The following is a 17,188-nucleotide window of genomic DNA, read 5'->3' on the forward strand; positions in this document are numbered from 1 at the left end:
AGTAGTAATTCCATTTGTCTAGTTCCTTCTAATAGCAATTTAGTTATTTAAATTTTTTTTTGTCAGTTGTGGGGCTTGAACTCTGGGCCTGGGCACTGTCCCTCAGCTCTTCAGCTCAAGGCTAGCATTCCACCACGTGAGTCACAGTGCCACTGCCAATTTTCTGGTGGTTACTTGGAGATAAGAATCTCACGGACATTCCTCCCTGGGCTGGCTTCGAACCATGATCCTCAAATATCAGCCTCCTGAGTAGCTAGGATTACAGGTATGAGCCACTAGTGCCCGGCTATTTTTTTTTTTTTAACAGTACTGAGATTTGAACTCAAGGTCTTATACTTGCTTGGCAGATGTTCTAAGAGTTCAGCCAAGTCCATTTTGCTTCATGTTGAGGATATGGTCTCATGCTTTTGCCCAGGCCAGCCTGAACTACAATTCTCTTTATGATTCCTGAGTAGCTGAATGACAGGCATGCACCACAACATAGTGCATGAGAGCCTCACGAACTTTTTGCCTGGGCTGACTTTGTGAGTAGCTGGGATTAGACCCATGAGGCACTATACCTGATTTTTTGTTTTTGTTTTTTTTTTTAATAGCAATTTACACATGGAAGGAAGTTAAAAGCGTTACCTGAACCCATGAGGTCTCATCCCCATACCAGCAACATCAGGAGGATAGGGTCCACGCTGACCATATCTAGGTCCTAGCGGGGGAACAACTGGAGAACGCACATTCCCAGGGTAGGGAGGTGGCGGTCGAGTGAAAGCCTGGTTGATACTCTCGGGCTGCCAATGTGGAAGGGGCACTGGATGGGGCATTCCTGTTGTATCTTGAGGCCCTTTTTCCTGGCGACTAGCAATCTTCTTCTGCTGCTGCTGCTGGAGGATGATTTCACGTAGCTTCTGCCGCTAAACAGAAAAAAAGGAAACAAAAATTACTAGAATTTCTGATTGTCAATAGGCTTTTTAAACCCTAAACTTTTGTTATGTGGCTATGGTTATGTTTAAATGTCTAAGTATTTCAAAACTTGATAAACCACTAGTTACATGTACTACCCAGTGAATCATATTTTAAAAAAACTGGTAATATGGGTCTTCTTTGCCATATGGCCTATGGATAAGGGTTATATAAGGATTCCCTAACAATTCATGAAGTAAATCCAATAAATTGGTGTTAATCTTACCAAGTTATTTTTCTTCCTTTATATAAGTTGAAAAAGGCTATAGACTAAAAAGATAAAGTTGCTGCTTGATTAAAGAAATAGCTTCTACAAATAGGACATCTAAAACATCTGTAGGGCTGGTGGGTGACTGGGGGTAAAGCACAAAAGCCCTGAGTTCAAACCCCAGGACCATCACCAGAAGAGCAAAACTAAAAAGCCATCTGGGAACATGGGCCCTATCTACCTGTCTCATTTTCTCCGTGTCTGCTTGAGACATATTTACAGTGTTCTGTGTGTCAGTTCCTCCTGAGGTTGGCACAGGTCCAGGATGCTGGGGGGCGCTGGGGAACTGCTGCCCTTGGGAACCCATGGCAGGGTTTGCAGACGTGCTGAAGCTCCCCTCCAAGCCAGGTCCTCCCTGGTCGGCAACGTCGTGAGCAACTTGACTGGTTCCAAAAGAGTCAGCCTGAGGCCGAGGAGTCCCGGGAGGCTGGTCATACGGATCACGAGCAGAAGATGGGGACACCCGGCTGAATGTGTCGGGAAGGCCAGGTCCCGGTGGGCGAGGTGTTTGGGGACACGTATCAGGTGGCCTTACCAAAGGGCTAGATAAAGCTGGTGTTCTGTTTTGTGCTGCTTGCAGGAAAGGCTCCTGATTTGACACAAGGGCTGGCCTTGCACCTGCAGACCTTGTAAACCCCTCTGAAGTCCGTGGCCGTGGTGTTGCTGGTGGCTGAGAATAGGAAACAGAAATTCCAGGTCTTGGTGTCCCGGGAGGGTGAGCGTACGGATCAGAGTGCCTCTGGTTTGTGGTGGGTGCAACAAACATGTCCGTCTGTGGAGATGGTCTGGGCGTTGGGGGCTGCTGACTGTATGGATCAACAGTGGTAGGCCGGGGAGTTCCAGGAGGTTGAGAATAGGGGTCTGGATTGGACCGAGCCGTTCCTGAGGGCTGGGAATAAGAATCTACGACAGGTCTCGGAGTTCCTGGGGGCTGGGAGTATGGGTCCTGAGATGTTGATCTTGATACAGTTCCAGGCTGGGGAAAAGCCCTTGAAGAATGGGTAAAGGAGTCACTCATTGCTGGATGTGGGGTGAGGGGAGGCTGACTATATGGATCATTTGACTGACCATGAGAAAAATTATCCACGGGTCTTGGTGTCAAGACGGGCCTTTCGTAAGGGTCAACCGACAGTCGTCTTGATGCCTGTGACAGCGATCCATAGGGATCCTGAGAAGAGGGGGGAGGGTGTAGGGGAGCTTTAAAAGGCCCAGGACCACCATCAAGTGGTGCAGGAGTCAATAAAGGCCTTACATATGGGTCAGGTATCCGTTGTCTCTGAAACACATCTGTCCGAGGAGGCGGTTTAGTAAAGTGATCATTGGTTCCGGCCGTTAGAGGACCCTTTGCAGTTTGCTCTGAAATTAAAGGAGACCTAGGTAGGCCCAAAGGTTTGGGAAACTGATCTGTCATCACAGGTCTGGGCGTATCCGGAGGCTTTGCATAGGGGTCGCTACTTGGTGTGGAGGAAGAACCTAAGTCCCTGGCTGGGGATGGCCTACTGGTTGTTGTCTCACTCATCTGAATGGGCCTGGGTACAGATGATAAAGGCACACAGTTTTCCACTGCTGTGACAGAGTTTTTTCTGGGAAAACTGTGACCCCCAGGAGGTGGTCTAGGGGTACCAACCATTTTTGCATAAGGATCCATTGGAGACAATGGTCGGGGGTTAGAAGTTCCAGGTGAAAACATTTGTGGAGAAGGTGGCTGAGAAGGAGACTGAGAAAGAGTCTCCTGAATGGGCACCCGGGAGGGGGTAACAGGAGCGCGTGGAGCTTGTGGCTTGACAAACACATCATCTGAAGGTGTGGGAGCAGGGGTGTTGTGTAGCTGCTTTGAAAACAGGTCTTTATGGAATGTCTGTGCGGGAGACATATTTCCACTGCCTGGCTGAGGTGTCAGAGGACTCTGTGCTCCACTACTTGGAGTATCTGAACCAGATGGAACCAGAAGGTGCTGAGAACCAAGCTGCTGTTGTTGCTGCTGCTGCTGCTGCTGCTGTTGCTGCTGCTGTTGCTGCTGCTGCTGCTCATTCTTTACCTGCTCCAGTTTTTGTGTGGCTTCGATCTTAGCTTGCTGCTTACTTTTCTGACGCATTTGCTTTTGAGATAGGAAATAAAGAACAATCAAAGTTGAGAAAGAAAATAACTATCACGAGGGGGTGGGTGAGGAAAGGAGGGAAAGATGGGAGGCAATAGAAAATTAATTTGCCTTATGTCAGAATGGACCAGATTGCTTCTCTATTAGATTACAAATTCCTGAGGAACAGCAATCATTATTCACTGTAGTATGTGCCATCTATGCCTAGGGCAGTATGTTGTTTATTATGATACTTCACTAAACTTCACAAATCAATTTAAATATATTTTAACTAACATTTCTTATGGTGCATTAAGAACTATATTGTGAAATAATGGAATAAATACCTCTCTTTTCAAAAAGCAAAAGTGTAATCTAAAAAGCAAATAATGTAAGCGCCTCCTACCTGTCTGAATTTCCATTCCTGTTCATGTTCTGATTCTCTTTGCTTTAATGGATCTTTAAAAAGGTCTGCATCCACGCGCACACTTGGGTCGATGGCATCCTGCTGCTGCTGCCTTTTCAAGGAGTCATTGGACATCTGCACTTTATTAATACGTAAGGCAGCTCTGTTATCTCTGGCTTTTTGCTTTAACAAAAAGAGAAAAAAATGACCTCTCAGAATGTTAGCATGTTCTATATTTGTTTATTTTTAAATACAAGTTAGGTAAAATAGCCGAAATTTATTGAAACAGTAATCTAGAGCTTACAGCCTCTGATCAGAGAGGGCTTGGACACCAAGCCACTTACTTTCTCTCTTCTCAGTGCATTGCATGTTACCCACGACCAGGTATGGACCCCCCCCCCTTTACTCTTTCCCTCCCTCCCTCTTTCTTTCCCTCTCTTTCCCCCCTTCTTTCCTTCCTTCCTTCCCTCTCTTTCCTGTTGTGGGTTTTGAACTCTGGGCCTGGGCACTGTCCCTGAGCAATTCAGCTCAAGGCAAGCGTTCTACCATTTGAGCCACAGCACCATCTCTGATTTTCTGGTGGTTAATTGAAGAGTCTCACAGACTATTTTCCTGCTGGGATGGCTTTGAACCGTGATCCTCAGGTCTCACCCTCCTGAGTTAGCTAAGATTACAGGTGTGAGCCACTGGTGCCTGGCAGGTATGGACATTTCTATGTACTTTAATCAGCCTAGGAAATCTCATGTAATCTATTTTAATTCTATCTCAACACATTCTTCAACAATGGAAGAATTATATGTCCCTTAATATAGAGATAAGAAAAATATTAAGCCAAGGGTCAAAAACTTAGCATTAAAGAAAATCATTGAGAAACACTAAAAATGTGTTATTACCTCAGTAAACAAAAGATAAAACCAAATATAGCACATAGGTGCACTTGGACACACATATGCACACACAAATGCTCTCTAAATACACTTTATGCAGAGTAATCATGATTGAAATTATATACACTTGGGATCAAGTAGAAAAAGTTTAAACTATTAATATGGATTTTAGTATGATTAAAAATGAAGCAAAAGCTGGGCTGGCTGGTGGCTCATGCCTGTAATCCTAGCTGCTTAGGAGGCTGAGATCTGAGGATAGCGGTTCAAAGCCAGCCTGGGCAGGAAACTCCGTGAGACTCTTATCTCCAATACACCACCAGAAAACCAGAAGTGGCGCTGTGGCTCAAGCAGTAGAGCACTCTCCTTGAGCTGAAGAGTGCAGGGACAGCGCCCAGGCCCAGAGTTCAAGCCCCATGACAGACAAAAAAAAGAAAGAAAAAAAAAGCAAAGAACTGATTCCAGTGGACAATGTTAATTTGGATCTTTGGGGGAAAATTTCACCATCTGAACCATCTAACTAAATACCCTAACTAATCCCTGTTAAGACCATATTTCAAAATGTCTAGATATGTTTTTTCCAACATGCTTTAAGAGAGGGCTGCACATGGTAGCACACACCTGTAATCTGTACTCCTAGGGAGGTCAAAGATTGGCATGATTGTGATGAGGCAAGCCAGGTAAAAAGTTCTTAACAAAGAAGCCAAGAGTGGTGGTATATACCTATAAACCAAACTAGGCAGGACTATCAGTATCTTAGTTGCCCCAGACAAAACTGTGAGACTATCGGAAAAATAACTAAAGAAAAAATGGGCGGGGGGAGTGTGACTCATATAGAAGAGCACCTGCCTAGCAAGCGTGTGGTCCCTGAGTTCAAACTCCAGCACTGTCCAGCCTACAGCATGGCTGAACTCCCTGTTTTATGAGTAAAGACAATGAAAATAAAGCTTCCTGTTAGTTCAGCAAGTATTTCCTACAATAGAAAAATCTTTATTAACCTAATACAATAAAAAACAAGGTACAAATATTGTGCTTAAATTTTTAAATACCACATATGGTGCTCTTTCCTGAGAGCTTGCTTTTCTCCACAACTTAGCAATTTGCTTTACTCGAGTTGTCCAGTCTGCAAAAGAACAGAGTATATGTTTTCAGAGTAGAGGCCTGGCACAATATAAAAAAACATGAGTGAACTGCTAGCAATTAATCCTAACCAAACCACATTTTCACCTAGTGGTAATTAAACATCTGGAATTTCCTAAATTCAACAGTTTTCAAAGCATCACCATGATACTACAAGTGGAAATCGTCACACCTGACCGAGCGCCGGTGGCTCATGCCTATAATCCTAGCTACTCAGGAGGCTGAGATCTGAGGATCACAGTTCAAAGCCAGCCTGGGGAAGGAAAGCCTGTGAGATGCTAATCTCCAATAAACCACCAGAAAACTGGAAATGGTGCTGTGGCTCAAGTGACTCATCTTGAGCTGAAGAGTTCAGGGACAGCACCCAGGCCCAGAGTTCAAGACTCCCGACTGACCAAAAAAAAAAAAAAAAACCCCAAAAAACAAAAAAAGGATCGCAGTCAAAGTGACAGGAAATATACATAAATTTCAAGTTTCGATTTGGGTCTCATCCCAATAGACCTAATGCAATCTCAGTATGTATGTGCAAATATTCTAAATCAGACTACCTTCTGGTTCCAAGAGTTTCTGATAAGATATCCTCAACCTATTAAGTTCTTCAAATAGGATGAAGTTCCTAGTATAGTAGGACAAACAAATTATTTTTTCTTTGTCTCTGTCTCTTTTTCTCTTGGTGGTACAGATATTTGGACTGAGGACCTCTCACTTGTTAAACAGATGCTACGTCACTAAAGCTATATGGTTCCATTTCTTTTTGCTGTGATTATTTTTGAGATAGGATCTTGCTTTCTCCCTGGGCCATAATGGACTCTGGTACTCAATATTTATGCTTCCTGCTGTAGCTGGAATAACAGGTAAAAGCTACCACACCCAACTTTCTCTGTTGAGATGGGATCAGTTGAAATTTTATTTCATGTTGTCCCAGGTTGACCTTGAACTGCATTCAAGGGCAAAGTAGCCAAAATAAAATTGATTCAAGTGTAATACATACTCGTACTCTATAAGATAATATCAGAATGTAAAAGTTTTGTAAATGGTATGCAGCAAACAGAAGTCTATCATTTTGTTTTTTTATTTTTATTTTTTATTTTTGGGTCTGATCGTGGGGCCTGAACTCTGGACCTAGGAGCTGTCCCTCAGCTCTTCAGCTCAAGGCTAGCACTCTACCACTTGAGCCACAGTGCCACTTCCGGCTTTTTTTCTTTTTGCTTATGTGGTGCTGGTGAATCGAACCCAGGGCCTCATGCATGCAAGGCAAGCGCTCTACCACTGAGCCACCTTCTGAGCCTCAGAAGTCTATCATTTTGACACAAAGGAATTAATCACAAACACCTTTCACCGGTACTTATATGCAACACAATATGATAAAGTTGTTTGACATGCAAAATGAAGCTTGAGTGAGATCACAGTTAATGTCAAATAATAGAAACAATTTACTCCATAATAAAACCGTTTCATTTAAAGCCAGTATACATGGAAACTGTTTGACAGATCAACAGTCTTAACACAGTATTCCATGACATCCTTGATTTACAAAATAAAATTATTCCAGAATATTACATCCCTTCCCTCAAAAATCCAGAGTTTTGCTAACATAAGAAGACTTATAAGAATTATGTTCCTCAACTATAGATAATGAATGTGAGAATATTAAACAACCTGAATTCTATTGTTAAATAAAGCAGCATTTGGTTTAGTTCTATACACAATGAACAAAGTACTATAGGGAGACTAAACCAAAAAAGGATACACCCATATGGAAAGCTATGTCTAGGTATACCTCTAGAACTTAAAAGAGCTGATCTTCTGACAGATGGCTAAGAAGCTACTGCAAGGTGGAATTTGAATCCACTTTTAAATCCAGGCTTCTCTGACAACATAAATTTAAAATAAGACATTACTGCTAGCAAACATGCAATAATTGACATTTCATTAATCTAAAGTTTTGTCTTCTGGCTAATCAGAAATTCAAAACCACTACTGTCATATCCTCTACATTTCCAAATTGGTGGCAAGGACGGAGGAGGATCATGAAGGGAGAAGGGTGGCAAGTGAATTCTAATACCAGGAACTGAGAACTTACACTGACCATCACGTGTTTATAAGCATTGCTAGGGAATGAAAATTATTAATATCATTAATTGAAACAACTCTGGGGATATATGCAAATGAGCATGGGACCTAATGCAGTATTTCTGAATTTCTAAGGAATCTTCACCTGCCTGGTAGACAATCAAACAAGGTGAAGTCAGTGAAGATACAGTAGATTACACACAAAGTTGATACACATGAGAGAAGGTTGGTAAGATAGAGAGCAGTAATATATCCATGACTCACCAGGGAATTCTTCCTTTAAATTGGGGAAATTAATATTTGTGTAGAGAACTGGAGCTACGGTTGCCATTTCAGCCAGGGCCTCCTCCTTCTCCCACTTTAGCGTGCTCCTCTGGGCATTTGACATGGTATCATTTTCGCATTCCACAGCAGGGGCTGATGGAGCCCACGAGCCATTAGGGTCACTTCCGATTGCACTGTAGGCTGGGTTTTTATCCCTGGCAAAAAACAAACACCTTCACTTCATCAACAAAAATAACTTACTAATATTGTGCTCAAGAACCACATACATTAAGACTTGTGACAAAATAGTTAAAAGAACACGTTTGATGATTTGGGCTAAAACCTACAATAAATACAATCATGTACAACAGTTCGAAAGACTGATGAAGGTACAGCAAAAGTTAATATAATCTGAATTCCAAACTAACTAGGGCTTAGTTTTAAATACCTGGCATCAGCGTAAGGGGACTGGGCTACAGCTGGGAAAGTCCCCAATCCGCTGCCCGGAGGCAGAGAGTTATGTGGGAGATGAGGACCGGGTCCAATAAGGCCGTTCATGAGTGGCATCCGTGAAAAAACATCTATAGAAAAAAAAATAAAGTAATTCAGCTTGCGTATTGTTTACTCGAGAAGAACAAGGAGCTGAAAAACAGGTAAGTAAAAAGTTTATATGCTTTTTGAAAGTATTTTTTTCCCCAACATTACATTCTGAACTCTGGTCTCCACCACCGTGAGAACTGTAACCAGTTTTGGAAGGTAACTGTACTGGGTGTGCTCAGAAGCTAGGGACTGGATTATCTGCATTAGAAAACATGAGTGTTCACATGCGGTGTGGGGGTTACCTGCAGTCCTCAGCTAGCACTTGGCCAGAAAGCAAACCTACTTAACGCATAGTAGCTTCACAGAAACAACCCATCATTTTTATCTTCTCATTACTTATTTTTTCTTTTCTTTAGGTCCAAGACAAGAGACTCAAACTTGGTACCTGACACTTTTACTCACTGGCTGGTGGTCTACCAACTGAGCCACACCTTTTCTTTCCTTTCCATTCGAACACTCCTTCCAGATTATTCTTGAGTATCGATTTCATTCTAAATATAGGCATTAGGCAAACTAGACCACATAGTACTTCTCCACAACTCTCAAGTGTATCACTCCAGTATTTATTACTTCTCCACAGATCTAAACCATTTTAAAAATAGCTGTCTTACAGAAAGCAGAAAGTGTTTAGACACTGGGAAGGTGGCTCAGTGGTAGAGCGCTTGCTTTACATGCCTGAGGCCCTGGGTTCGACTCCTCAGCACCACATAAGCAAAAAGCAAAAAGCCGGAAGTGGTGCTGTGGCTCAACTGGTAGAGTGCTAGCCTTGAGCTGAAGAGCTGAGGGACAGCGCCCAGGCCCAGAGTTCAAGCTCCATGACCGGACCTCCCCCCACCAAAAAAGGGGGGGAAGGCTGGGAAGTTGGCTCAGTGGTAGAGTGCTTGCCTTGTATGCATGAGGCCCTGGGTTTGATTCCTCAGCACCACATAAACAGAAAAATCTGCAAGTGGAGCTATGGCTCAAGTGGTAGAGCGCTAGCCTTGAGCTGAAGAGCTGAGGGACAGTGTTCAGGCCTGGAGCTCAGGCCCTATAACTGACAAAAAAAAAAACACCAAAAAATCAAAAAGACAATTAACAACAACAGAAAAGCTTTCATATTCTTTCAAAGAGCCTTGCAGAGTAAACAGGATGATTAATGGAAGGATACTGATTGATATATAGCCTCTAGCCTATTATTACTTAGTGCTATGTGTGGCTGGAGACTCACATACTGTCTGTGGTACAAAAGGCAACACACCTATAGTGGATGCTATACTTGGGGTGATATAACCGACTCCTAACTCGATTGCGTTGCCATACTGCTACTGCAATTAAAAGAAGAACCCAGAGCAAGGGCATAGACATGATGTGTTATGCAAGATCTATGAACCATATCCTTTGACTGCTCCAAGAATTAGGTGAACTTCACTTCCGCGTATGTGTGAGGACACTGAAGATGATCACAGACAAGGTTTCAAGCACCTCAAACAAGGCTCTTCCTGCTAAATGCCAGAGTGGACCAACAAGGTCAGGATTCTACAGTGACAAATGTCTCATGACTCATAACTTCCTGAAAAGGTTAAAGGGTAAGATTGCTGCTTCTATTCAACTTCTGTGAGAAGCAGGTTCCATTAGGAAACACGCCAAATGTCCTTCATATAATCAGGATAAACAACACAAAAGTGAGAATAAGCTCAGTCCTGTAGCTATAACCAGCACTATCTACTATAACCATTTCACTGATTCTTTTCCTAATGACGAGTGTTTATTATATTCTAAGAGCTTTACATGAATTAACATGTACACCCACACAAAAGCCCAATAAAACAGCTTACTTTGTGACTACTCATTTTAAAAAAAGATTCAAAGAAGATAATTACTGTTCAAGAACATAGAAATAAAATGCAAAGCATCTTTTCTTCATTATTAATTAATTATAATTAAGAGTCTTGCATGTTGTGCAGGCTGGCCTTAATTGGAGATTCTTCAGCCCCAGATTCCTAAGTGCTAGGATTGTAAGCATGCACTACCAGACCTGACTCATCATTAAATTAACACTAAATACACTCTGCCTCACTCTCACAACATTCCTATTGGAGCTCCACTGAGAACAACAGATAACCTTCTGAGAACAACTGATAACCTTGCATGGTCCTCTGACACTTATACCTTCCAAGTATGTACTCACTCCCCCACTGACTAGAGCTTGTCCGTACTGACCAACACAAAATGTGTGCATAGTCCTCACTCCTCCCCTGGCCTACACCCCTGTTCACTAACACCCAGTCCTTAAAATGGGGGAAAATAAGGAACAAGACCATGTGATCATACCCGTGTTCAGTGCAGGAAGTGGAACAATTAATTAAAAAGTCAACTCCTATCTCCTTATAGTGTATTGCTGGAGTCTCTCATCCTTTCCTCCAGTTCAGTGAGCACTCACTACTATGAGAAAGGCCCTATACTTTCATTAGCTTGACTCATTGCAACTGCTATGAGTCAGAACAAGGCATATGTCCCATCTCTAACACCAACCAAAAATCAGTCTAGGCCAGGAGCTAGTGGCTCACACCCATAATCCTAGCTATTAGGAGGCTGAGATCTGAGGATCATGGTTCAAAGTCAGTTTGGGCAGGAAAGTCCGTGAGACTCCTATCTCCAATTAACCACCAGAAACTTGGAAGTGGAGGTGTGGCTCAAAGTAGAAGAGTACCAGCCTTGAGTGAATAAAGCTCAGGGACAGCGTCCTAGCCCTGAGTTCAAGCCCCACAACTGACCTCACCCCCCAAAAAACCCGAAACAGTCTAAAATAAATCCATTGTCCCTCCACTGCTTTGTACAGTGCATGCATGCACATATACATACATGCACATACACACACACAGCACTTGTCTTTGTCCCTTGATTCAAGTTTATGGCATCATTTTAACCAGCTTGGCTTATACGTGGTTTAATTCATTCTGTGTTGTCCCTCTACCTCCCACCTTCCTCCACTCAGTAACATAACCCTACTTATTCTAATTTCATTGGTTTTCATGCCCATGCCTTCCTTTTGATTATCACTGCAATATCTTTACATGAAGCCTACATGGGGTTGAAACTAAACCCCAACCACAATAAACTATTTTGTCTCAAATTTATTTCCAATATTGACCCAGGGCTACCTTGTCAAAATATGTAACAGATGAGATGGGTCAGAGAGAATCATTGCTGTGAGGTCTTCATTGGCTCACAAGCCTGGAGGAGAAAACGCTAATAGTGCCTCTCCCTGGTGCTCATGGTGCTGCCTTCTAACCCTGTCATTCTTCAATTCCTAAGTGTCATCCCACATACAACTGACCATGCTCTACCCTAAACTGGAAGATATATTCTCTAAAAGGGATGTGGCTCAAATGGTGTAGTGCCTGTCTAGCAAGCATGAAGCTCTGAAACCAAACTTTAATACTGCTAAAAAAAAAACAAAAAACCCATAAGCATTATTCCATGCTCTACTTCCATTATACTTTACTGTAAGTCAAATATATATGAATACATGATGCAGCTGGGTGCCAGTGGCTAACTCTGTAGTCCTAGCTACTCAGGAGGCTGAGATCTAAGGATCCTAGTTCGGATCCAGCCTAGGCAGAAAAGTCCATGAGACTCTTATGTCCAATAAACTACTCAGAAAAAGCTGGAAGTGGCACTGGACTCAAGTGGTAGAGCACTAGCCTTGAGTACAAAAAGGCTCAGGGACGATGCCCAGACTGAGTTCAAGCCCCAGGATCAGGGTTAAAAAAAAATAAAAGACTACAATACTTGGGTTGTAAATGCAGGGGCATATGCAATCTTATTACTCATCTTACAACACATTTAAGCATCTAGCCAATAAATAAACCAATGAACAACAACAGAAAAACCCAATCAACTCTTCAAAAAGAAAAAAAAAACACCTTTCTCTAAGTGAGATTACACAATGAAGTAATTTTCATAATACCTAAATACATATTCTAAAATACATACTTCATCTCTAAAATATACTTTCACTTATAGAAAAGGCAAATCATTTTTATAGGCTGAGAAGAGAAATTCAGAGAAGAATTCATAACATTAAAATAAAAAGCATCTGGAAACAAGCAAGGCAAGAAATAGTAAATCAGATGTTGAGTAACTATCAAAGTGGATTTACCTTTAGAAGCTAAACTGATCAAAACTCAAATATTTCAATTAAGTATACTGTGGACATTTTCATGTATCCATACATGAAAAATGTATCTTTGGTAACAAAGATAATTTGTGTATTTAATCAATTGTATATAAAGGTATCATTATAGTTCTCAATTAATTATGCAAACATGAAACAATGACAATAGAGAAGTTATTTTACACAAATTAGCAATACTGTATACCACCACAGAATTCTAAATTCCTTTCAGAAGATTCTTAAGCCTATAGGCCTCAGTCTTCCAATCTATTCCTACACACCTTCTCTTTTAAAATTTATTTTTATTTTTTTTGTGCTAGTCTTGGGGCTTGAACTCAGGACCTGGGTGCTATTAATAAGCTTTTGTGCTCAGGGCTAGAGCTCTACCACTTGAGTCATAGCTCCACTTCTGGCTTTTTGGTAGTTTATTGGAAATAAGAGTCTCATGGGGGGCTGGGAAGGTGGCTCAGTGGTAGAACGCTTGCCTTGCATGCTCAAGGCCCTGGGTTCGATTCCTCTGCACCACATAAGCAAAAAGAGAAAAGCCGGAAGTGGCGCTGTGGCTCAATTGGTAGAGCACTAGCCTTGAGCTGAAGAGCTGAGGGACAGTGCCCAGGCCCAGAGTTCAGGCCCCATGACCGGACCCCAAAAAAAAAAAAAAAAAAAAAGAGTCTCATGGATTTTCTTGTCTGGACTGGCTTTAAACCGTGATCCTTACATCTCAGAGTCTAAGTAGCTAGGGTTACAGATGTGAGCCATCAGAGCACAGCTGAGACTTTAATTCTTGATCAGTAAATTTCAGCTCTCCATAAAGGAGACAAAATTCAAGTCTTAAACTTACATTTTATATGAGGTGATTGGTATCAAATGCATATTTTAGTCCAGGATCAATAATCAGTTCCTCTTAATTTGTAGGGCTTTTTCTATTTTCTTTAAAATTTTACAATGAGGATTCATTTGGAAACTACATTTTAAATTTTGGGACCAAACTGTTTCTTATTTGGGAGGATAACGTATATGCATTGCTATCATGTTAAATAATAAAGTTGTTCTAATTTGGTGCCAAAAACAAAACCTGACAAAATAAACAAATTTCCACAAAAAATTCTTAAGAATTTCATCATGCCCATAAGCATAGAAAGGTTACTATAGTTGGACATGTGTGCTGAACGCATACTGTGCGGCAGCAAATACAAGGATGGGCACACTGTGACCCTTGTGTGTGTATGTTGTTGTTTTTTTTTTCAGTGGGGCATGAACTCTGGGCCTGGGCGTTGTCCCTCAGCTCTTCAGCTCAAGGCTAGTGCTCTACCATGTGAGCCACAGCACCACTTCCGGTTTTCTGTGTGGTTTATCGGAGAGAAGAGTCAAATCTCAGCCTCCTGAGTAGTTAGGATTATAGGGATGAGCCACCGGTGCCCGGTGGAACCCTTGTCTTTTAAGAGCTCACAATCACAAGAGCTAAGCAACCTTAAGTACCGAAGCAGGTATCTACCTGTGCCCACACATTACAAGTCAAAGAGCCTGATGGTAGAAATGAAGTGTGACTGCCTAATCTGAGGAAATGACAAGAAAACCAATACTAGATCACTGAGAAAGCCAGGTGACAGTAGCCATGATCTTCTAAACAGGGTAGTCAGTATATAAGGAATGACCAGTATGAAAGTCAGCTAGGGGGTTGGGACTAAAGGAAGAAGGAGGGAGAGAAAGAGACAGGCACCATTACAACTTCACCACTGCCCAATTCTGGTCCTCAGATGAACCACAGATTTGCAGAGAATTTCAACAAGGTTGGTATGTGACTGAAGTGATGGTTACCAAACATGGGTCTTCTATTGGTTTGTGCACGTGGCTAGATATGGCAAAACTCATTTGCATCTCTCTGTGTGTGACTGTACTATAGAACCACGCTTATACAAGTTGTGGGGTAAAATGGGGGAAAGTGAGGGGGTGACACTGTCCAAAAAGAATCATACTCATTGTCTGACTTATGGAATGGCAACTCCTCTGTACAACAACTGAATAACAACAATAAAATTGCATTTTTGAAAAAGCTGCAACATACCCTGATTGTGCATTGACAACAGCTGTGGTGGAGGCGGGGGCTGTGGCAGTGGAGTTGGCTGAATGGCCGCAGGACTAAGCACTGCAGTAAACAAGTCTTCAACGTCCTTTCCTCCAAGCTCTGGATAAAAGCACAAGTAAAATTTAGAAACTATTAGAGACATAGTATGGAAAAAAATGTCATTTTTAGAAATTAAAAATTCAGAACACAAATACCTGGAATTTTATATAACTTTCCAAGAATTGCTCCTAAGAGATAAAAAAAGAGAGAAAGAAATATCAACAACAACTCAATATATTGATACAAAACAGCATTTGATATAGAAATTATGAATATAGAAGTCAAATTATAAATAAGCATGCAGAAGTCTTTGAAAGTCATATTTACTCATGTCTTTTAGCAAGCCTAGATGTAGGGCAAATATTTTACCATCTGTGACCATTTTGTCTAGCTCAGGACTGAGGATCCCATCTAGCTGCTCTTCACTTAAAGGTCGTGAACTCTGAGCGACACTTGGCTGAGGTAAGGAGGAAGGGTCACCAGCAATAGGACCAATATCTAAAAGAGCAAAATAAGTAAAAAGATGAATTCAGAATATGCACACAAAATGCACAATACTATCGACATGCATTTCCATACAACTGTATGATTCAAATAGGTGAACGAGGTTTATGGTCCCAAATCAGTCAAGATTCTTTTTTTTTTTTTTTTTGTAGGTCCCGTGGGGCTTGAACTCTCAGCCTGGGTGCTGTCTCTGTGCTCAAGGCGAGCACTCTACCGCTTGAGCCACAGCACCACTTCCAGTTTTCTAGTGGTTTATTGGAGATAAGACTCTCATGGACTTTCCTGCCCTGGCTGGCTTTGAACCGCGATCCTCAGATCTCAGCCTCCTGAGTAGCTATGATTACAGGCATGAGCCACCAGCGCCCGGCCAGTCAAGATTCTTGTAATAGGAGAGTACATATATAAAGTAGAAAGTATTTAGGAACTTAGGTACCACCCAACTTATCTTTATATCAAAGTAAGTTATTTATTGAGAAATAAAAGGATATACCTGACAACTTGGCAAAGATTAATCTAAACCCCATATTAGGGCAGGAGGCTATGAGATTAATTATATAAATAATTCTTTTAACTTGTAAAACAGAAGTTCCCTTGGACAACTCAATTTTGATGTGCAATAACACATATACAGAATAGGAGGGATAAGTTCCATAAAATTTAATGAAAAGCTACCTACATACTAATGTTTAACAAACATTCTTTATAAATAATTCCAATTGTAAATTATTTTCTAAAATACTCTCTAGTCACATTCTACCATCTATTTTACTTTCATGCTATTTCAATATTACTTTTAAAGAGTCAAGTTTAGTTGTTTATATTGAATCTTATTAGAAACTAATGTTTGGGTAATATAAACTACATATTAATACAAAAAACTCTATACATTACTAGAAAGTCATTGAAAGCACAGTAGCAAGTATACTATGCTTTAGCTGTACACAAAAAGGAAAAAGCAAAGTATGGATTAGTGACAAATTAGCACTACTAGCAAATACACATGCACCTACAAGCTGTTTCAGCTTAAGAAAGAAGACTACTTCTAGTCAGCGTTCATCCATTGCTCAATTCTTACCAAATGGGAAAGGTGAACTCCCAACCTGGAAAGTGCATAAATCAAGACCTACAAGACCCAAACCAAATAAAATGGATGATTACCACAGGAGCAGGAAGGGAGGGAGAAGGCACACCAAGAAGAAACAAGGTGTAGCAAAACCTCAAGGCAACATGCCTTAAATCTGACCCAATCAGAAAGACAAGAGAGGATAACTAGGTCCCCTCCTAAAGCAGGAAAGCCAAGATAGAATAAAATGGTCACTTCTTTGACAAAGTAAAACAAGCAAAAACAAAAAAAATAAAACACCCACTTCAGGTAGTGAGAATCACACGAAGTCGGAACTTCCACCCATGCACACTCACATTACACAACAAAATCAGGCAATCAGTATTCGTATATACCTGAATGATCAACTGATTTTGCAAGGTCATCTGAGATTATTCCAAGAATGTCATCATCTGTGTTTAAGACTTCAGAAATATCAGCTAATGGGTCATCAGCAGTACCTAAATATAGTTAAGAATAAAACTTCAGTATTTCCTTAGACATTAAATTCTAAAGTGACTCACTGGTTCAACCACTTATTTAACAAATACTTCTAGCTTGGTAGTTGCTAAGGCAAGGGCAGGCGATAGAGACTCAAGATCATCACTTCTAAAGGAATTTTCATAGCAAAGACA

The 17,188-nt window shown here is 41.3% G+C and overlaps 1 protein-coding gene across 11 annotated transcripts in view; it reads right to left on the reverse strand.

Annotated features, from left to right (window-relative positions):
* Kmt2c (lysine methyltransferase 2C) overlaps positions 1-17,188 on the reverse strand; it is a 237,609-nt gene that overhangs the window by 42,897 nt on the left and 177,524 nt on the right. For 7 of the 11 annotated variants that reach the window (XM_069997133.1, XM_069997135.1, XM_069997143.1 and 4 more), the window contains exons 28-38: positions 16,910-17,014; positions 16,527-16,574; positions 15,317-15,445; positions 15,103-15,135; positions 14,888-15,007; positions 8,515-8,647; positions 8,067-8,281; positions 5,639-5,712; positions 3,706-3,888; positions 1,404-3,320; positions 628-905 (exon numbers count right to left, since the gene is read on the reverse strand). In XM_069997133.1, coding sequence (XP_069853234.1) covers positions 628-905; positions 1,404-3,320; positions 3,706-3,888; positions 5,639-5,712; positions 8,067-8,281; positions 8,515-8,647; positions 14,888-15,007; positions 15,103-15,135; positions 15,317-15,445; positions 16,527-16,574; positions 16,910-17,014 — 3,235 coding nt within the window. The remainder of the gene's footprint in view (positions 1-627; positions 906-1,403; positions 3,321-3,705; positions 3,889-5,638; positions 5,713-8,066; positions 8,282-8,514; positions 8,648-14,887; positions 15,008-15,102; positions 15,136-15,316; positions 15,446-16,526; positions 16,575-16,909; positions 17,015-17,188) is intronic. The other 4 variants (XM_069997142.1, XM_069997141.1, XM_069997140.1 and 1 more) reach the window with 2 other exon arrangements.

The sequence above is a fragment of the Dipodomys merriami genome, unplaced genomic scaffold (assembly GCF_024711535.1).
Source record: "Dipodomys merriami isolate MVZ:Mamm:240054 unplaced genomic scaffold, mDipMer1.0.p SCAF_5, whole genome shotgun sequence".
NCBI classification, from domain to species: Eukaryota; Metazoa; Chordata; class Mammalia; order Rodentia; family Heteromyidae; genus Dipodomys; species Dipodomys merriami.